At 44.2% G+C, this 21,277-nt stretch overlaps 3 protein-coding genes across 3 annotated transcripts; all 3 read right to left on the minus strand.

The window, feature by feature from the left end:
* Positions 1–2,148: 2,148 nt before the first annotated feature.
* On the minus strand, positions 2,149–7,865 carry LOC117734754 (serine hydrolase-like protein). The gene is made up of 13 exons (XM_034539020.1): positions 7,764–7,865; positions 5,765–5,824; positions 5,490–5,633; positions 4,412–4,525; positions 4,264–4,305; positions 3,999–4,018; positions 3,822–3,896; positions 3,600–3,706; positions 3,008–3,087; positions 2,852–2,886; positions 2,649–2,725; positions 2,475–2,562; positions 2,149–2,366 (listed from the first exon to the last, which is right to left on the minus strand). The coding sequence occupies exons 2-13, from the start codon at positions 5,787–5,789 to the stop codon at positions 2,235–2,237; spliced, it is 939 nt and encodes a 312-aa protein (XP_034394911.1). The 5' UTR covers positions 5,790–5,824; positions 7,764–7,865; the 3' UTR covers positions 2,149–2,234.
* Positions 7,866–8,556: 691 nt separating this feature from the next.
* Positions 8,557–12,516, minus strand: LOC117733761 (serine hydrolase-like protein). The gene is made up of 12 exons (XM_034537632.1): positions 12,035–12,516; positions 11,769–11,915; positions 10,971–11,084; positions 10,776–10,817; positions 10,668–10,687; positions 10,439–10,513; positions 9,750–9,856; positions 9,585–9,664; positions 9,402–9,436; positions 9,201–9,277; positions 9,027–9,114; positions 8,557–8,918 (listed from the first exon to the last, which is right to left on the minus strand). The coding sequence occupies exons 1-12, from the start codon at positions 12,096–12,098 to the stop codon at positions 8,787–8,789; spliced, it is 981 nt and encodes a 326-aa protein (XP_034393523.1). The 5' UTR covers positions 12,099–12,516; the 3' UTR covers positions 8,557–8,786.
* Positions 12,517–13,953: 1,437 nt separating this feature from the next.
* LOC117737479 (serine hydrolase-like protein) lies at positions 13,954–20,616 on the minus strand. Its single transcript, XM_034543481.1, has 12 exons — positions 20,433–20,616; positions 19,411–19,554; positions 18,844–18,957; positions 18,262–18,303; positions 18,135–18,154; positions 17,947–18,021; positions 16,716–16,825; positions 16,535–16,614; positions 16,399–16,433; positions 16,153–16,229; positions 15,986–16,070; positions 13,954–14,764 (listed from the first exon to the last, which is right to left on the minus strand). The coding sequence occupies exons 1-12, from the start codon at positions 20,488–20,490 to the stop codon at positions 14,645–14,647; spliced, it is 960 nt and encodes a 319-aa protein (XP_034399372.1). The 5' UTR covers positions 20,491–20,616; the 3' UTR covers positions 13,954–14,644.
* Between the last annotated feature and the right edge of the window lie 661 nt (positions 20,617–21,277).

Consider the following 21,277-nt stretch of genomic DNA (forward strand, 5'->3'; position numbering starts at 1 on the left):
TCTCCATTTTTTAAGGTGTTGGCTCCCATCAGCACCCCTGTCCAGATGTCCCCCCACCCCCACCAACCCCCCGCCCCGCTCCGCCTCACCCTCTCCATCATATCAGGGCATTGCTATCGTCGTCTCTGCAGTTCACACTGGCCACCAGCGGGTGATGCCGGACCGTTTTGTTGCTCCACTTGTGGGTGTCCTGCAGCCCGGGCTCGAGGAAGTACAGGCACGCTCCGAAGCCCGCCAGCACCAACACGGACACCAGCAGGTAGAGGGGGACGAACCAGTCCAGGAAGAGCCACGACATGGCTGCTGTCGGAAGAGAGGGGAATGGGATGGAGAAGGGTGGTGGAGGAGGAGGAGGAGGAGGAGGAGGGGACATGACGAAGAAAGGAAAGGAAAGGAGTAGAGGAGAGTTACACAAAAATAGAAGTGATCCTTCAGGGTGAGATATCCCACGTGACAGACTGCAGCATCCCATTATTTTCAGCCATTTCTTAAAAAGTCTTCTTCATTAGGCATTCGGGAACCACGACATTACACAATCAGCTCCCAGAAACGATTTTACATTTTGAGAAAACACACACAGGTGTTGCCAAGCAGTAATAACAATATCTATATCTATATCTATATAGTTTAAAGCCAGCGTGCATACCTGCGGACGCTGCTGAATCCGAAGGGCGTCCTGGTCTCAGACGGTCTGTGGTGGGCAGCAGCGGCCGCGAGTCCGACTCAAATCACCAGCTTGGCGTTGCGGCGCCGCAGCTCCGACTGTTGCATGTGCTGCTCTGAGCGGCACAGAGGCTGCATGCGGCTTCATCCTTCCAAGCTCCTGGCTCTGACGGGGGGAAAAAAGGCAGGGTGGGGGTTGCCATGACAACACCCCCTGCTGCTTGCAGAGAGGATAGAGGGGAGTGGGAGGGAAAGTTATATAACTATAATAATTTGTTTGGGGGGAGAGGCGATGGAGGAGGAGGAGGAGGAGGAGAGGGGCCCCTTCAGATGTCTGGATGCTCGCTGCCTCGCTGCGTAAAATCAATTGCACTCCGTTTAACAGCAAGGCCATCAGAGTTTATGTGACATTGAGAGAAAGAGAGGGGGGGTGGGGGGCACACCTCTATATATCTGCTCTGACTGACAGCAGCTGCAGTGTTTTATGCAGTTTTATTTTTAAGCAGCACACGGAGAGGATGGGCCGACATGATGAAAAGTTGTCAGAGGAGGTCATCTCTTTTCTAAATGCTATTTTTTAGCTCGTTCCGCACAAGCGTCCGGTCTGGATATCACAAAGTAACCTGCTCTGGAAAATTAATATCAAATCGTTCATATTAAACAGAGATATCAAACCCTCAGCCCCAGGGATGGCCATGCAAAATGTCCAAAATGAAATGTCATTTTACAAGTCTATTCCAAAGTCTGATGTTCCTCGAAACATCAGACGTAATATTGCTTTGATCCCACTCTCCAGATTTGTGAACTCCTGAGAAGGATCACATATCGCACAGTGTTATAATGTCAGTGAAACCCCCAAACACCTGAAACATATATGTAATAAATAAAGAGTGGAAATGGAAACAGCGGGGCTGCACGGTGGTGTAGTGGCTAGCACTGTCGCCTCACAGCAAGAGGGCCGCGGGTTCAATTCCCGGTCGGAGCGGTCCTTCTGTGTGGAGTTTGCATGTTCTCCCCGTGGCAGCGTGGGTTCTCTCCGGGCTCTCCGGCTTCCTCCCACAGTCCAAAGACATGCTGCAGGTTAATTGATCTCTAAATGGCCCATAGGTGTGAATGTGAGAGTGAATGGTTGTATGTCCCTACATGTGCCCTCGATGGACTGGCGGCCTGTCCAGGGTGTCCCCTGCCTTCGCCCTATGTCAGCTGGGATAGGCTCCAGCGACCCTAATGAGGATAAGCGGTATTGAAAATGGATGGATGGATGGAAATGGAAACAGCTTCCTGTCTCCGTCAGTTAATCCACCGTAAAAAAAACAACGTGTGATCATTAAGAACTTGAAAAGAAGGGCAGAACTGCGTGTTGACTTTCTTCCTGGGAGAATTCATAAATGACACACAGCCTTCATATGTTGTTGTTGTCTTTTTATTGAAAGGAGCATGTTACTTGAAAACCAAAAAAATGTCAACTCTCACAAACCTCTGATTCTGACAAACACATTAAAGAGGACAAGGCCCGAAGAAGAAGAAGACATCTGTACAATAGAACTGCACGGTGCCAGTATGTTGGTGTCTCATAACTTGTGCTGTCCGTGGTTTGACTGGGACCGCGCTCTGTTCCGCAGGAAGTCAGACACGATGGGAGCGACGACTTCAGGCTCGTTCAGATGAACGTGGTGATCACCTGGTACCGTCACCACCGTGTGCTGAAGCCAACAGAGACACAGAGGGAGCTTCAGACATACAGAATCAATGACACTGACATGTGTACATCTTCGATTGCATTTTCATTCTGTCCCAAGTTGAAAACTCACGTTTCGGTCCTGTAAGCCCCGGAGGAGCGTTGAGGTAAACTTCCTTTGAGATGGTTCGAACAATGTTCTATTGAAGCCTTTATCGGTTCTGGAGAAACATATTTTGAACATACAATGTGAGACTTGTAAAACGTAATGCAATGATCCATTTCAGTGGGGTGAGCGATGTCTTACAGAACAAGGAGAACAGAGGCCCGAACCCTCGACTGCATCTCCAGACTCTGCTCCAAACACATGCGCCATGGGTTTTTCTGAGAACGCACAAAATAAAACACACACACACTGTAAAAGCTGAGCGGTAACGGAGAGGAGGGGGGGGGAGGGGGGGAGGGGGGGCAGGGGGGTGAACGTGGGGGAGGGTCTGGGAGGTGACTCACAAAATTAATTCGCAGGTCTCTGGAGAACGTGAATCCTGCAGAAGAGAAAGGCATTCAGGTGAGAAGCACAGTGACATTCTTCCTCTCTGAGAGGAGGAGGAGGAGGAGGAGGAGGAGGAGGAGGAGGAGGAGGAGGAGGAGAGATCGGAGACGCACCTCCTTCCACTTGAACTAGACCTCGCTCTAAAAGGACGCGCACCGAATGCTCAGTCATCGTCGGGTTTGCAGCCGACAGCCTGAAAGAAATGAAACAACACTTCAGCCACCCTCTGGTTGTAGAACTAGAGCCTGATGGAAATCTAATAGCCTTATTTTGTTTCCCTCTGTTTGATCTTTCTTTGTGATTTATTAGTTCAAGTTAAAAGAGTCCTCAAGCTCATTGGGAAACTATCAAAATTAGTGATGCGGGAAACCAGAAATGTGGCATTGAAAAAAAATTACACGCATTCCTCTTCCTTTTCGAAACCTGGCGCCTGCATTACCCACAATGCAACATTGACAGTTACGGCTGAGATTTGGGGTATGTTATACTGGTGGCAGCTGAAGAAGTTCCACCCGAGAGGAGGAGCATTGCGACAGATGTCAGCCCACTTCTTTCCAGCTACACACACAGAGTTGAGATTTAAAAAAAAATGTTATCAACGCTGATGTGTAAAAAATTATTTAGTTCCCCTCTTTAAAACACACTGACAATCAACACAAAGCACCCTGCACCAATGAATGTTCATTTCATTTGGCCGTAGACTACCTCTCGACCGCCTTCTCATAAGTGTAAACTCTTTTCTTCTCCTCCGGCTTCTCTTCAAACTGAAACATCGCGACCATCACCTTCCTCAGCACTTCGGGAAGCTCTTTCTGAGACAAGAAGAGGAACATGAAGACAACTGAGGAGTAACACCATTAGATCATCGTCACTTTAAAGGCTTGTCATATATGCAATACGGATAATAAATAAAAAACTGTTAGCTACTGAATCTGTGGCCACGAATCCATAAGAGTCCAGAAGCACCAGAGTGTCCACCATCTCAGGATAGAGTGCACTGAACTGTGGAAAACACAACATGACACCAGGCAAGAGAAATACAGGGACATACTGTATTCTCTGTATAGTGTGTACAAACAGTGATAAGGGAGGGATCTTAGTTACCATGGCAGCGATGCTGCCACCTGTAAGAGTGAACACACGATCATGCTCAAAGCTTTAGACACTCCTCAAAGTCATTTTATTTTGGGGTAATTGACCTACTTTCATCATCAGTTAATCAAGTTTAAATCAATCAATTATTCATTTAGTCTAAAACGGGCTGGACCAGAAGCATTAGAAGTGTGTATCGTGTATGAGATGTGAATATGCACAGCATCAGTGTCCGTGAATGTGAATCAGGAGCATCATCTACATTCTGCCCACTCACCCATGCTGTGTCCTATGATGGAGAAGTTGGTCCACCGCAGCCCTGCAGGAGTTATTTCACAGAAACCAGATTACACGTGGCTCTCTCACAGCGTTCAGTCGCAGAGATGAGCCAGGAGGCCCGAGGGAGACCCGGACCCCTCACGCACCGGCAACGACTCTGCGTACGTCCGCCACGTTTTCGATGATTGTGTAGAAGGCTCCGGGGGGGCGGTGGGAGGACAGACCGTGACCCGCCAGGTCCACCGCCACATACCTGTACTCTGAGAGAAGAGGAGAGAGAGAGGCAGATGAAAGCTGTGTAGAGAGCTCAGGGACACCATCCTCTGACCATCGTCAGGTCAAAAGGGCAAAGAATGACTCGTGAACAAATTCCTGCCAAACTGATAACATTCCCATCACCCTCATCTCCACAGTGGATACTACTCACTAGTATTCACAGTATACGGTTTTACCGGTTAATAGAAACAAATGTCATCAGAATTGACCATTTCCCCCTTGTGCCGTTTTGGAAAGATACCAAAGAGACATCAACATGTTTGTTAATATGAGATTTTATAGCTTTTCTTTCACCAACACCGACTTATTTTTTTCCCCAGCTGTAAACTGCTCCTGCATTTCCTATGCATTACCCAAACTCATCCGAGACTGCACTGATCTTTCCTTATTCAAATCGCAAATCAAAATCCACCTGTTCAGAACTGCTTTTAATGTGTGACTGTTTGTTTTGGTTTTTTTATTAGAGTCTGAGCGACTCAGAAAGTCCCTATTTGTTTTATTTGTTTTACCTGTATTTTAGTTATTCTTATTTATTTATTTTTAGCTTTTAGGATGTTATAATTATGTGAAGTGTCTTTGAGTATCATGAAAAGCCCTATATAAATTCAATGCATTATTATTATTATTATTGTGGGAGAATAGTATGGAAGGTCATTGTAGTCACTATTATATAAATAAATATGTCTATGAAATAAAATAAATCAATGTATAGATAAATACATAGATAGAGAGATGAATTAATAGATAATTAAATGCGTAGAAATAAATACATCAATATAAATAAATAAATAATAAATGAATAAATCGCTGATGCATCAAGTATAAATCACGATTTAGACTAAGTGAGAAGTGTAGATTTAGGACCGATTTTTTTTAATATATTTTTTTAATGCAGTACAAAGTGAGTCCCATGGTTTAAAAACTCTCCTCTACTCTGCCATAGTTCACCTTTGGGTAGAAGGGGAATGAGGGTGTTGAATGTGCCACAGTTGTCAGCCCAGCCGTGCAGGCACAGCACAGGACGACCGTGTTCAGGACCCCAGACTTTCCCTCTGATCTGTCCCCATGAGACCGGGATGGAGAGATCTGAAACTGGACCCATTACACAAAACGAAAAAACAGGATATGACAGATATTTACTGTGAAATAGAAATGAACTATCGTAAGATTTAACGACTTCCATGAGTCTTGACTTGTGTCGTTGGGTCAATGAGAAATACTACCTGCTTGTTTCAATGCCGATGACATTTCAGCCTCTGATGATCCTCAGTGTGTGTGTCCGACTAACAAAAAACAATAAATCACCAAAGCAAAGTGACATCAATGAACTCAATCGTCACCACAAAGATTTGAAAAAAATCCTGAAACTTCTGTCAAGAAATGAAACATGCAGTCCGACTCTGACCTTTGGAACCTGAAGGCAATACAGTCCATCGTAATGACGGACTGCTGTAATGGCTAATCCTAATATATACGCTATACAGAGCAGTGGTAACTAATCCAGGTGACACTGTACAACCAGGACGATTCATTTATGAAAAGAGTGAAAGCTGGTACCTGCGGAGACCAGCGCCACCATTCGGTCCTCTGTCTGTGATGGGATGATCTCGAAATGCGCCGCTCTCTTATGTGCGGCCTCCAAAAGGCTCAACCAATTGGATGATTTACAGAAAATAAAGAATAAACTTTCACACACAGGATTAAAGTTAGGTTATGGTTTCGGTGGCCTGATTAATGAGACATTAAAGTGGGATCCAACTTCCCCTGAGTGCAATGCCTCTATTGTTTTGGTTTAATGGTTATGTTTCATTGCTTTGGATATATCTTGTTATTATATTAAATGTAATTATATTCTGTCTTTGTATATTTACTCATTATTTTTAATTTGTTGGAGCCCCACTGTGAAAGCATTTCACATGATTTCACAACCAGAGTGAAAATAAACATCTTGACCTGGAAAGGTGCACTTAGTAGAGTGCAGATCTCCGCCAGGTGTGTCTGCAACGATCACTGTTGTACCGTGTGACTGAATGAACACGCCCCACAATACAACTGGCGAACTCCCCGTGGAGACACTGAACGCGTCGTAAAAAAAACACACTTCATCCAAACTTAAAAGCAAGCTGTGACGTATGCAGGCGATCGGCTTGAAGCTGTTGCGTAATGCAATCTTGCCACACACTCTGTTACATTACATTACATTACATTACATGTCATTTAGCTGACGCTTTTATCCAAAGCGACTTACAATAAGTGCATTAAACCATGAGTCCAAACTCAGAACAACAAGAATCAAGCAAGTACAATTTCTTCAATAAAGTTAAACTAAAAAGTACTATCCGTAAGTGCCATTTAAGTGCTACTAAAGTACTATCGGTAAGTGCCTGTTAAACTCACCCAGCTGTCTGTCCTGTACGGGTACTTCCGTTGGCTGTTCGCCGGTAAACATACCGTCCGAAACAATAAAAGTGAGGCGCAGAGCAGCAGCCGAGAGGAACCAACATTGTGTGTACTGGTACTTCCGTTCAGGGGTGGCTGTAGCTGTGGCTCACGGGTAGAGTGGTCCGTAAGGTAGCCGGTTCGATCCCCGATCTCCCCATAGTTTGCGAATCAAAGTGTCCTTGAGACACTAAACTCCCAGTTTCTCGCTTCACAGCAGCCCACCAGAGGCCACATTTCATGTATGTAATATGACCAATGTAAAAGTTTAAGTTTAAGTTAGCCAAACACACCTCAAACTGTTAAACACCTCACTCTGGACGCGGATTAGCGGCTGGTTTGGCCGATGCACTCAGCTGTACTGTTCACCACGAGAGGTTTCCGAGCATACAGCCATAACTGGCCATCCAAGATATTATGCGGTTTGTGCATCTCTGTGTTTGTCCACGGCTGATCTCACATTCTGCTGCAGCAAACCGGAAATAAAAGGTCTTTTGAGAAAGTGTGAGTCACTTCACCCTGCGGGGTTCTCAAGCGTGCAGCCATAACCGGTCACCCAACACATTATGTATGTCAGATTAGCCGTAGAGAGACACACTCTGATGCACACTCACTCACACAAGCGGTCGTCATGGCGGAGATAATAAGGAATCCTGAATCTTTGACAGTATAATATCATGCAGCCAGCATGTCTGGGCTTAGTGCCCAGAATGTCAGTGAGAGACGGGCGACCACAGACGCTTCACATCGCCCACACTTGAAAAGTGGTGAAATGTTACTTACTTTCAACTTCACTGTAACTACTGACGTGGATCGGCTTGAAACCTTCAAGGGAAGTTTCTGATCCAATATGAGATCATCAGGTCCGAAGTAAAGAGAGATGAACTGTGTCAAAGAGCTCCGAGATATCCCACTGATGTGGTCGGTGTAAAGTCCAAAGTGTGTGTGATAAAACCTGAAGCCAGATTGAAAAGAGCCTCACACAAAGAACCAGGAGAGGGATTCTGTAAACTGAGCATTAACTGGTAGCTCGGGGGGGGGGGTTCTCAGGTTCGATCCCTGGCTCCGCTCGCCCATGGAGTTGTGTCCTTGGGCCCAAATTTCTCCCGTAGTTGTGTCTACGGTGTATCAGGTAAATGTAACGTAATGGGCCGACACTGCTTGTTGATTTTCTTTGTGGGAGAATTCATTAATGATCCACAGGCTTGATATTTTCTTCATACGTGTTTTTATTTTTTATTGAAACAAGCATGTTTTCACGTTTTGGGAAAGAAAAGCCCTCCAGAAACACTTGCAGTGACTTGTTCCCTTCTTGGTGCATTTTGGATTGAGGTGACGTTGCAAATCCCTCCTCTGCTTCTACAGGACGCTTTGAAAGGGGAACATTGTAACAGGTTCGAGTCTCGGGCAGGCACCAAAGAGGCAACACACACACAATTGTGAGGGCAGTAACCGTTTTTATTTATTTGTCACGCTTCTGGTAGCGATTGATCCGGGCCTCCGCTACCCGCTCTTCCTCCTCTCCAGCTACTCCTGTTCTTATATGGAACACAGAACATAATTGATCCCAGGTGAGGCTCATTTACACATCATGACACTGTTCCCTGAACCACACCCCCGCTCCACCCACTCTGCAGCTGAGCCTAGCCACACCCCGCTGCCACAAACATAAACTCTGATTCCGCAACGAGTGGGACAAACACATTAAAGAGGACAAAGCTGCGAGCCCGTTGGCTCACAGTGAAGGCCCGAAGAAGAATAAGACATCGGTACAATAGAACTGCACGGTGCCAGTATGTTGGTGTCTCATAACTTGTGCTGTCCGTGGTTTGACTGGGACCGCGCTCTGTTCCGCAGGAAGTCAGACACGATGGGAGCGACGACTTCAGGCTCGTTCAGATGAACGTGGTGATCACCTGGTACCGTCACCACCGTGTGCTGAAGCCAACAGAGACACAGAGGGAGCTTCAGACATACAGAATCAATGACACTGACATGTGTACATCTTCGATTGCATTTTCATTCTGTCCCAAGTTGAAAACTCACGTTTCGGTCCTGTAAGCCCCGGAGGAGCGTTGAGGTAAACTTCCTTTGAAATGGTTCGAACAATGTTCTATTGAAGCCTTTATCGGTTCTGGAGAAACATATTTTGAACATACAATGTGAGACTTGTAAAACGTAATGCAATGATCCATTTCAGTGGGGTGAGCGATGTCTTACAGAACAAGCAGAACAGAGGCCCGAACCCTCGACTGCATCTCCAGACTCTGCTCCAAACTCATGCGCCATGGGTTTTTCTGAGAACGCACAAAATAAAACACACACACACTGTAAAAGCTGAGCGGTAACGGAGAGGAGGGGGGGAGGGGGGGAGGGGGGGCAGGGGGGTGAACGTGGGGGAGGGTCTGGGAGGTGACTCACAAAATTAATTCGCAGGTCTCTGGAGAACGTGAATCCTGCAGAAGAGAAAGGCATTCAGGTGAGAAGCACAGTGACATTCTTCCTCTCTGAGAGGAGGAGGAGGAGGAGGAGGAGGAGGAGGAGGAGGAGGAGGAGGAGGAGGAGGAGGAGGAGGAGGAGGAGGAGGAGAGATCGGAGACGCACCTCCTTCCACTTGAACTAGACCTCGCTCTAAAAGGACGCGCACCGAATGCTCAGTCATCGTCGGGTTTGCAGCCGACAGCCTGAAAGAAATGAAACAACACTTCAGCCACCCTCTGACAGGGAGAGACAACGTACTTAGAAATGTGAAATAAATCTGAATTATACCTCTCGACTGCCTTCTCATGGGTGTAGACTCTTTTCTCGTCGTTGGTCTTTTTCTCAAACTGGAGCATCTCGTCCATCCCCTGCCTCATCACTTTGGAAAGTTCTTTCTGCGGGAAAAGGTAGAAGAAGATAGTAAAGGTTGGAAATGAAGACAAGTGAAGCCCAGTGCAAAAGGTATTGCAAGATAAATGTTCACCGCCGCAATGAAGATCATTCAGTTCTTCCCTTGAAAGCCTCCGGTAGATATATTATACACACATTTCATACAGATTATGCATCGAAGACACGGAGGTCAGATCCTCTGCTTTTGTCTCGGGGAGTTGGGACGTCCAGCCGCCTGGAGGGAGGTTTGACATCTAGTGGGCATTAAATGGCCCGATTCTGGGATTTTAGTTTTCGAGCCAAAACTGAATTTAACTACTTACAGCCAACAAAATAAATAAAGAAGTACATTCTCTCCTCTCCTGTTTAACCATCTCCCAGGCATCAGATGTTCCTCTTTGGTCACGGTTATAGTGAGGGCTGGCTCCTCCCACTGCTTCTATTACAATCAGTCATATTTCTTTTACTACTACTGCTGGTATGTGATGGGGGGTTGTCGTGGTATTGCGTTCAACCTCACAACCCCCCCCCCCAAAAAAAAAGCTTCACAGTGAGGGGAACCCAGGGGAGTCAAAATGATGACGTACTGAATCTGTAGGTAGGAATCCGTAGGAGTCCAGAAGCACGAGGGCGTCCACCATCTCAGGGTACAGAGCACTGAACTGCAGAAGACACAATATGAACCGTACAATGATACAGGGAAATAACACACACACACACACACACACACACACACACACACACACACACACACAGCAGAACAGTCTCTGTAATCGGTGTGAGGGAGAGGAAAAGAGCTGAGACGATGACGCTCACCACTGCAGCGATGTCAGCACCTGCAAAGGAAAAGATTTTGCACTGGAGATGATTTTTGTAGCACAGCAACACAGATTGAGATGAATCCTGCTGTAAAGCCGCACTCACCCATACTGTGGCCGACGATGGAGAATGTCCTCAGCTGCAGAGCTGCGGGAGTTCATTTCACAGATCATCAACCGGGTTTCGGTATCTCATCACAAAGTTGCCAAAAGTCCCTCTGTGGTTCACTTTGATGCATTAAACTCACACTGACGTTTCGGGACAATACTAATGCACACACACACACACGCACACACACACCGTCTGCAACTCGCCATACGTCCGCCACGTATGCAGGACAGGAGTAAGACTCTCCGGGAGGAAGATGCGATGATAGGCCGTGACCCGACAGATCCAGCGCCACGTATCTGCACTCTGAGATGTGGGAAATATTCACACAACAACAAACTCAATTTATGAATTGATTTTTTTTCCTATAAATTATTTCCTAATAAATTCCATACAGAGGTAAAGTTATGAGAGTTTAGCAAGCTTAGTTGAGTTTATAAAACTAACTAACAGTAAATAAAAGTGGACCTAATACAGAGCCTTGTGGCACACCTTTACAGACGGTTGCAATATCAGAGGATAGACCCTCATATCTGATGCACTGAGACCTTTTCTCAAGGTAGCTCGTGAACCAAGCGACCGCTTGCTCCTGAGTTGAGGAACCTCAGCCCTAAAACATCATGGTCAACTGTGTCAAATGCTTTTGACAGATCAATAAACAGTGTTGCTTCTTGTCAAGAGCAACTTGGACAACAAGTCAAACAGAGAGCCAGAAGATATGACGTGTTTGTTAAAACAATTCAGTATCTTCATTTTGTCTTGAACAGCAACAGAATCCTTCACAATAAAAGCGGGTAAAGCTTGCCAGGTTTCACTCATAAATACTGTCTGCTAGATCAGAGGAGAACCAGGGATGATCACGTGCCTGTACTCTGTATCTCCTGAAAGGGGCGTGTGTATTTATGACAAATGAATATGAAAGTCCTGGAGGAATATCAGACAATTGCAGACCCCTATAAAATAAAGTGCCACCCACGAGCCATAGTTCACCTTTGGGTAGAAGGGGAATGAGGGTGTTGAATGTGCCACAGTTGTCAGCCCAGCCGTGCAGGCACAGCACGGGGCGGCCGTGTTCAGGACCCCAGACTTTCCCTCTGATGTGTCCCCATGGGACCGGGACGGAGAGATCCGAACCCACTGGACGCATTGCACAAAAATAACGGAGAGTTAAGAAATTAAACTGTTGACATCAACACGGCTATTATTATTATTCACGTGAACTGTGTGACTGTAACGTAACGTCTCTGCATCGTTACCTTCTTTGGCCATTGTAGGTACGTTGTGTCGAATTTCGCGTAAAGTTCGCAACAGCGCTCGCATTTCCGCGCATGAACCGGAGCCGTGAACAGAGCGTGAACACGCCCCTCCCCCAGGACAAAGTCACTTCCGCGTTCTTTCAGTTCTCAGGGTTTTGGTTTCCCTCAGCACGGTATTTCAGGTATTGGTATCCCCCCATTGAGAGATCCATCTTCCGAACTACTAACCGACTTGATGCACTTTCTGATTTATTAAGTGACATCCATCCTCTAGTCAACCAACAAGTTCTCAAAGCCTCAACCCAAAATGGTTTGACTGTATATTTCTGTTCCCAAAATAGGAAAGTTCCCTCTTCAATGCTCTACTTTCTTCACAGGTGAGCCCATATTTTTTTTAGGTTCTGAAAAACACGTGATATTTAGTTTTAACTGTCAGATACGATACTGATGAATAGAAAGAAACGGTTTGTTTAAAACCCACAGGTGAATCAAGACTCAAACCTTTCTTAACTACGGCACCCCTTCATAATATAATGTGAGGCGGTTGTTTTTTATGGCAACATAGACATTGCTACAAATTAGCTGAAGATATAACACAATTCTTCACAACACCAGTCTTCCCTCCTCTAAAATGTTCTTATGTGCTCTAATTATATATTTTAAAAAATTGTCCGCAGCACTTGAACATATTTCTTTAAATATTTAATTTACACTTTTATTGGTCCCCTGCATCTCTGCATTTAACCCATCCTTAGTCATTAGTGAAGCACCCGGGGGTTCAGTGTCTTGCTCAAGCTATATGGTACACTGAGCTGCAGCTGTCACACAAATGCATCACATGCAAACATTTAGATGTTTGAATGAAAAAAAGAAAACTGTACAACAATATAATGTATGGGTAAATATATATAAATAGTTACACCAGTGGCCTGCTCCTTCCACCTCATGCTGAGTGGAGGGCATTAACATTCTTTTATTTCATGATGTAGTCCCAAAACATGGACTATCCAATACCCACACTATCATACTATTTAGTATGGCAGAAAAGAGCATGGTATTCTGACCCACAATCCCCCACGCAGCGGATCTATAAGCAAGAGGGTCAAAGTTCAAGGTGCCCCGTTATGAGGAAGCAGTAGGCCTATGTCCCGATTGAATGCATACACCAGTATTGATGATTGTTTCATCACAGTCATATCATATAGTTTGCTTTAAGAAGAATACAAACCCATTAAAATGTGCAGTTACTCTTAAAATCTTGCCAAAGATTGCAGATTTGTGAATTACCAACAAATAACCCTCCAAAATAAAACCCCTCTTCTAACACAGTTTAACAGCTGCATCACTGAAGCTGTAAACAAGTACTCTGAGTACAGATTCATCCTCTGCTCCCACCGCGGCCCTCACGGGTTCCCTTTCTTCCCACAGCTCACCGACTTTTGAGATCAAGCACGAGGGAGCGCACACACTTCAGAGAAACTGTGCAACTGATAAAATATTAACAGCAGGCAGCCGACCTCTAAGACACCTGGCCCCCACAGTGCATTTCAAACACTCCCTCAAAAGGCAGAAGCCACAAGGTGATACTCAGTCTGCTCTGCAGGGCAGCAGGAAGACGCCGGGCTGAGAGAGTCCAGCAGTCAGAAGAACTCAGGACTTTATTCCCTGTACGGTCTAATGTGGTCCAGTACGACAACCCAGCCATAAACAAAGCCAATAGTGTCGGATCTTTGTTGACAGATTCAATTCTATATTTATTACCGAGGCTATAATTAAAAGTGCTGTTTCATTGGGCTGCGTTATATTGAGAAGCGCTTGTACATACATGAAAGGACATGTCTCATTAGTTCCACATTTCCACTTCCTACATTGTCGTACAAATCTGGATTATGGCTGAAGAAGCACTTTCTCAACATCTATTCAATTCAATTCAGTTTAATTTGTATAGCCCAATATCACAAATTTGCCTCAGAGGGCGTTACAATCTGTACACATGCGACATCCCTGTCCCAGGACCTCATCTATTGTCAGTAATCCGAACGGACAAAGCTACCTCTAGATTGAGACATTTACGCTTCAGTTGGTTGAAACGTGCAGCCTCACCTCTAGATGAGGCCAAATCCTAAACACCGCCCCTTTAAACTGTACCCGTCCGACAGTTTAGTTTATAACGCGACACCTCCAACCGACTAAATCCCTCCAGTGTCATTTCTACTATTCGTCCGACTGGCAAATCCGTGGTTGAGTTGCATTATGGGTAATGTAGGCACCCAGTTTTGACAAGGAAGAAGAACGCACGAAATGTAAAAGACGATAACTCTGGTTCTGCTGCATCAATTTTGATCCTTTTTTTCAAATTAAACTGTCCACCGTGAGTCCAACAGTGCTCAACAGGCGGCGCACTGTTAAGAAGGTCATATCTCATACTGTACCATGCCATCAGTAAAGCATGTTTTCAACAGTCAGCACTCCATACATATTTATTAAAATACATTCAATAATTTAGGATTCCAGGTTTAAAGCACAAAGGTGTCTGTTAATAGCACAGTATGAACACAAACACTAAACAGTTGTTGGAATCGGCAGTGTGGCGTGACGTTTCTGTGTTTGCTACATCTTTGAGGTCTGTGTCAACACTCTGGTCTGCAGGAAGTCGGACACAAGCGGAGCAACGACTTCCGGCTGTTCCAGGTGGACGTGATGATCGCCCGGTACCGTCACCACCGTGTGCTGAAAGGAAGAGACGTGGGAATATTAGCCAAGTGTAAACATTGTCACATTTTAACCTGCAATAACCGTTGTTTTGTTCTGGCCACCTGGGGGCAGGAGAGACAAGTTGTAAACACAACATTGACATTTTCAACTTTTAACTTACAGAGCAACGTGAGCATTCATTTGTGTCGTGTTCTTGGTCATGTGATGCATATTAGTCAAATTCTTTCTTTTAGGGGCATTCTTTGGGTCTCCACCAACTCCCGAGGGAAATATCTCTCTATAGATGCTAAATGCTTTTTTAAAAAGCTCTTTTCCACTGAAAGAAATTGCCTTCTGCGGCTGAAAGCGACGCCGTGAGAGTGAACCAGAACGGTTCCAACAGCTAAACAATGAGCTGAAAGAATAAGAGCGACCCCTTTCACAATGTCGTTAGATATGTTTCTTATAATAGAAATAACGATTACAGTTCGTAGGAGACCCCCGGGGAAGACCCAGGACACGCCGGAGAGATTAGATCTCCCATCTTGCCTTGGAACGCCTCGGGATCCCCCAGAATGAGCTGGAGAATGTTGCAGCTGAAAGGGAAGTTTGGGTCGGCCTGCTGGCACGGATAACAATGGATGGATGGATGACAGCTAGTTTTTAAAAAAAAAAAATCAGGAGAACATTCCTGCCCACTGCTATTAGACTTTATAATAAATCACCTCTGGCCAGATCCTCCTCAAATGAACATCAATAAACCTTGCACGGCTGTCACTTTATACTTTAGATACACTGTATACACTTTCATTTTTATCTTATTTTTACATTTTCATTTCCTTTATTATTTAAATTCTTAAATGCAATATGCCCTGACATTTTATTGTATTGTATATTTGTAAACATGTTTGCTGCTGCGTCATGTAATTTCCCCCCGGTGATGAATAAAGTCAAATCTAATTATTCGGACATATAGCGAGCTTCTCTTTTGTTGGGCAGCAGCTTCCCATCACTTGGAGAGAGAAGTTGAGTTCTCTTCTCTGTTGATCGAGCCCCAGTAAGTAGGTCAGCGTTGAGGTTCCCAGATAAAGATTTTTGCTGCCTCTGAAACATTGAGCGCAGACTGCGCAGCTACTTTTGCACCCCGTCAGTCGACTACAGGCACAATTACACACACGGACTTAACGGCTAAAAATAAACTCGGAGATGCAAGCAAGCATACCTCCTGTTACACAAACGCGCTGTAAAGACACTCACCTTTCTGTCCTTGTAGTTCTGGACAAGTACTGACATGGATTCCTCGTCCAGTCCTGGGTACATTTCCCGCAAGCCACCCTTTGCTCTGGAGAGACGAAGATAGCGCGTGTATTTACACTGAGGTTAGTACATGTAATGAAGAATCTGGGGTGGTGGGGATTACTTACAGAACCATTAGAAGAGGGGCTTTTATCCTGGACTGCAACTCCAGACTTTGCTCCCCGGTGATGCGCACAATATTTTTCTGAAAAGAAAAAAGGACAAAACCATACAATGCATGATGCTGCACATGTTTTTTTTTAAAGGGCTGCATACTACACCTGTGGGAGATATAGATATATATATATATATATATATATATATATATATATATATATTTTAAAGTGCAGTCGTGCAGTTCTGCAAAAACCCACCAGATTAATACGAAAGTCTCGGGTAAACGCCATGCCTGCAAGAGGTAAATATATTGTGTTATCAGCATGGGAACAAAAACATATTCAATGTCTGCCAAACATAAAAGCCCAGAGGAGGAGGAGTGTGAAGGCGCACCTCCTTCCACTTGGACTAGACCTCGCTCTAAAATGATGCGCACAGACCGCTCAGACAGAGTCGGGTTTGCAACCAACATCCTGCAAGAAAAACAAAAGGCTTTATGAAAAAAACAAAAAAACACTTAAGTGGATGTTTGGTCGTCTGTTGAAACCAGCGGGGAGAGGAAAAGCTGCATCACCTCGCTACTGCGTTCTCATAAGTGTAAACTCTTCTCTTCTTCTCCGCCGTCTGCTTTTCAAACTCGCACATCTGATCCATCCCCTGTCTCATCACCGTACATATTTCTTTCTGTAAGAAAATCATTTTAAAAAACGTCAATGATGAGGGATTGTACAGCACAACTCTTCACAGAGGAATATTATGGAGCAAGGCAATAACATTATATGAGCCAGAGGACAAAACAGTGTCAGATTTAATGACAATAGTGAATAAAAGCTTTTATTATTCATTTTATTTTAAATGCTATGCCTTCCAAAATGTCAAATAACCTGTATATTATTCTCCATTGACTCCCAATCTAGAGTTCATTAGACGTCTCGATGAGGTCTTTTAGTCCTTTAGGGCAAATCAAGAGTCTCACGATAGACGTTGGGAGCTCCGATAATATTATGAGCTTCTTAATAAGATATGTAATACCTGTTTTGTGATCCCACGAGGCAAAGTAGGATGGAAAGCCAGTGTGGATGATATGAACTAGAATTGTTCTCTTAAATTTATTGCCGTAGATAACAATAATTAACGATGACATAATCAATTAAGTGAATGCAACCCGGATATTGCTTCTGTCCATCCAGGGAGAGGCATCCTCCTCTGTTGCTCTCCTGAAGGTTTCGTACCTTTTTTTTACCGAGGTCCAAAACGAAAGACCTCCCTTCTCTTTTATTGCCATAAAACAAAGGAATAATCTCCCAACAGAACCAATAACAAAAATGTCAAACTTTCTCCGGATAGTCGCACAGCAAACTTCTTTGCTTACTATTTTATTATTCTACTGGCGGAAAATTGCAATTTGTGAAAAAACCTGGTACATTGAATCTCTCATTATATACACGGTTCATTTTCTTTGTGCATTTTCCCCGTTTGAATAACCCCCCAAAATAATCCGCTTCTATTAAATCGGTCGGTGCTCGGCTTCGGGTCCTTGAACTTCGGTAGTTCAGCGGATAGTTTGGTGTTAAATGCTAAATAAAAAGCCAGCTTCCAGGGTCCGATTTTGAAATAAAAAAATACTTCTATAGTAAAAGACTGAAACAACGGATCCTCAACATGTGGGAGGACTGTTCTGAAACCTAGTGGAAATAAATAAATATGATATTTTGCAACTTCAAAGTACGATGTTTTTCTCATCCCCGTTAACCAAGCAACGAATTACAGCCCCGTAGAAACCGAAGTCTAAAAACTGTAAATACCAGATCTGTAGGTAAGAATCCATAAGAGTCCAGCAGTACGACAGCATCCACCATCTCAGGATGCAGAGCACTGAACTGAGGAAAAACACAACGGGGACTAAACACCACGCGGCACAGGAACATACTACACAACGTCAGTATATATGTGGAGTGGGAAAATAGTCGCATGTCTTCACCCGGTCACTTACCATTCCAGCAATGTTACCGCCTGAGTTAAAAAATAAATAAAAAAGGGAAAAAGTGTTCATACTGTAAACATAACATGACAAATTAACATTTTAAAATGCTCCAATTGTGCGCTTAAGCTGCACTCACCCATACTGTGGCCTATGAGAGAGAAGTGCTTCAACTGCAGAGCTGTGGGAGTCATTTTACTTTGGTTTTATTTGATAAGGGACAGTGCACATTAATTAAAAAAACATTTCTGTAAATGCGCTATAGTTAAGCAAAGAGGCTATTTTTCATCTGTATTTCACAGATCATCAACCGGGTTCAGTAGCTCATCCCAGAATACTGTTTCTAATTGAGAGACAACGTCACTGCTGTGGTTTCACTGCAGCTGGGTGTAATAGAATAGATCTCGATAGTAATGCTTCCAGAGGGGAACGCTGTATTGGTTATTATCGTTTTTTGTCATCTACTGTTAAAAAACAAAATTCTTCGAATTTGTAAAAGAAAGTCCATTCAATAACCCAATAAATATATTTTTTTTAATTCATTTTAGTTCATATAATCGAGCTACGTTTCCATTGAAGGTTAACGATCAGTAATACGGAGCCCCAGGGCCCACTAAACCCCATCCCTCACGCAGAGCTCTAGCTTGTTGCCTGGTCAAACTCTGATGTTTGATTTGAGTTTGTGGCTGAACGTGTTCCACGACTCCTCGACGCCACTCACCGTCAACGACTCGGCGGACGTCCATCACGTACGCAGGAAACGAGTAGAAGACTCCGGGGTGGCGATGTGACGACAAGCCGTGCCCCGACAGATCCAAGGCCACGTACCTGCACTCTGACGGGGAGGAGAGCCGAGCGTCACCAAGTTACCGTGGCAACCCTCTTTAGGCAAACATGCATCTGTATTATACTAGAAACAAACTGAACTCAACATTTTATGAACCAAATATGGCCATTACAATTAAAAAAAGAAAACATTAGTGTGGTGGAGAGTGTTTTGTCAAACTGCAGGGCGTCTTATTGTTTGAGTAAATAGCTGAGAGGAAGGACCAGTGATGGCAGAGAGAGAGAGAGAGGGAGAGAGAGAGAGAGAGGGAGAGACAGAAGTTTTGAAGGAACAGAGAAGATGAGAAAAGGCTTGGCGCACCTCTCACACTTCTGCTTCTCAGTCAAAAAACGGAAATAACGGGAGGTGAGTTTAAATATATACTGTATTTATGTATATATATATATTTTTGTTGTTGTTGTTGTTGTTGATACAAGTAAGTTTTACATGAACAACAATCACCTTTGGGTAGAAGGGGAATGAGGGTGTCGAATGTGCCACAGTTGTCAGCCCAGCCATGTAGGCACAGCACAGGTCGACCGTGTTCAGGACCCCAGACTTTGCCTCTGATGTGTCCCCATGGGACCGGTATAGAGAGCTCTGAAACTGGACAGAAACACTCTGGTTAAGTTATGCTTATGAACAGCTGTAACCTCTTTTTGTTTAATAACTCTTGTAGAGCGGTGTCAAGCACCGGCGCTTGCACCCTGCGCCACACAGTGACGTGCAAAATTGAAAATTACCGTAACAATTTCATTCTTGTGATATTAAATGTTTTATACCAATTCATTTAAAATGGTTTATGAAGAGAAACCTGATAATTCAAACACGTTTATTTACTTTTGTTATTACACACCGTTTTAAGCATCTATAACATAATAATGACAAGATCCTTTCATTATTGAAAATCAGGACTGACAAATGCAGTCTTTCTTCTTCTTTTTGGCGAATCTGACCAAGAGGCCTTAAGTACTTTTTTCAAAGTAAGCTACACGTATACTGATGATCACGATGAGAACGGTCCTTGTCCACATTTACTTGTCTTCATCCATCTCTTCCCTTTGGCTTTGCTCACTGTGTCTTATTATTACTGTGTCAATAAAGAGAATTAATAAAACATTGTCTGTAAATTGGTGGAGAGGAGCCTGCAAAGAGCCCAAAGGATGTTAAAAGACGAGCCAGAGGATATGACCTCCAGAGCAGCTTCTTTCCTCTGACTCATCATCCACACAGGTTAGTTTTGCTTTGTGTTTTTTGTAGTAAAATGGGACTACACACTTCATTTGGTTGCCCAACCCTATTGAACTATGACAGTAAAATAACCTTGTTGTGACCTTGAACCAGACCCTGGGGAAGTTTCCTCAGCTCACACACATATTCATATATAAGAAACTATATGAAACATTTAACATGGTCTGTAACACTCATGGTTTTTAGCTAAAAATAACCACTCGTCCGTTTCTCCATGCGGATGCATTAGTTACCCGTTTGTTTCATCACACTGGAGTGAAGGTGTCTGACGCCCTTCAAAGCCTGCCACATGTCGGAGGACTCCACTGCTGAACCACCGACATCAATAACCAACTCAAGAGTGGGGAAATATCTTTAAGCTTTGGACTTAAACACCTTCACAGCCGGTTTCAAGCTGAGAGCGTCTTTCCGGGTGTTGAAAGCCCACGTGACGTTAGCTAAAGATACTATTGGATAATAGGCCACGTTGCGCTATTGTCTGGACCAATCATCTCGAAGAAGAGGAGGGGCTTACCTTTCACAATATTAGTGGCAGGGGGCCTGGTGTTTACTTTGACCATGGCTCTTTTACTGCAACCGGTATTGAGAATACATAGAATCAGGGCATGACATTTTATTTATTAGATTGTTAAATAAAAAGTGCAGGAAACTTAAAAGGCATTAAAAAAGAAAAAAGAAAAAATGCAAGGAATTATAAAGACAAGATACAAGTAGGACTTTAAGGTGATTAGTTCTGTTAAATGTATTTGTTGGAATGCTGTGAAGTGAACTTCATCTCCAGACACATTTCAACACATTTCAACACATTTCAACTTTTACATTTTGACACAATCTTCAACTATTACTGTATGATTCAGCTTTTTGATCCTACTGCTGCTACTTCTTGGAACCACTGATACTTCTACTACGACCACTACTAAAACTTCAGCTGCTGAAAACTACTACTCTTGTTAGTACTACGACATAAGTAGAGGGATCTCTCCCAGGTCTTCTGGAGACAGATCATCTCCCACTCGCGACGGAGGGCCCTCGCCGCCTCAAGAGATGACCAGACCGGGCGCAACAGGAGAGGGCTGGC

This window comes from Cyclopterus lumpus, chromosome 1 (genome assembly GCF_009769545.1).
Source record: "Cyclopterus lumpus isolate fCycLum1 chromosome 1, fCycLum1.pri, whole genome shotgun sequence".
Taxonomy (NCBI): domain Eukaryota; kingdom Metazoa; phylum Chordata; class Actinopteri; order Perciformes; family Cyclopteridae; genus Cyclopterus; species Cyclopterus lumpus.

Bases quoted from the DNA above. Each gene is read 5' to 3' on its own strand.
- LOC117733761 (XM_034537632.1), bottom strand. From the start codon at position 12,098: ATGCGAGCGCTGTTGCGAACTTTACGCGAAATTCGACACAACGTACCT. The intron at 9,857-10,438 runs GTACGTCATCAT...CTTTTCCCGCAG, and splicing joins GATTCCTACCTACAGATTCA to AAAGAACTTTCCAAAGTGAT. The intron at 9,437-9,584 runs GTGCGTCTCCGA...TCTCTTCTGCAG, and splicing joins TCTAGTTCAAGTGGAAGGAG to GATTCACGTTCTCCAGAGAC.
- LOC117734754 (XM_034539020.1), bottom strand. From the start codon at position 5,789: ATGTCATCGGCATTGAAACAAGCAG. The intron at 3,088-3,599 runs GTAGTCTACGGC...CATTTCTTTCAG, and splicing joins TATGAGAAGGCGGTCGAGAG to GCTGTCGGCTGCAAACCCGA. The intron at 2,563-2,648 runs GTAAGACATCGC...ATGTTTCTCCAG, and splicing joins GCCTCTGTTCTCCTTGTTCT to AACCGATAAAGGCTTCAATA.
- LOC117737479 (XM_034543481.1), bottom strand. From the start codon at position 20,490: ATGTGGCAGGCTTTGAAGGGCGTCAGACACCTTCACTCCAGTGTGATG. The intron at 18,958-19,410 runs GTGATTGTTGTT...CCTCCCCGTCAG, and splicing joins CATTCCCCTTCTACCCAAAG to AGTGCAGGTACGTGGCCTTG. The intron at 16,230-16,398 runs GTGGGTTTTTGC...TTTTCTTTTCAG, and splicing joins GAGACTTTCGTATTAATCTG to AAAAATATTGTGCGCATCAC.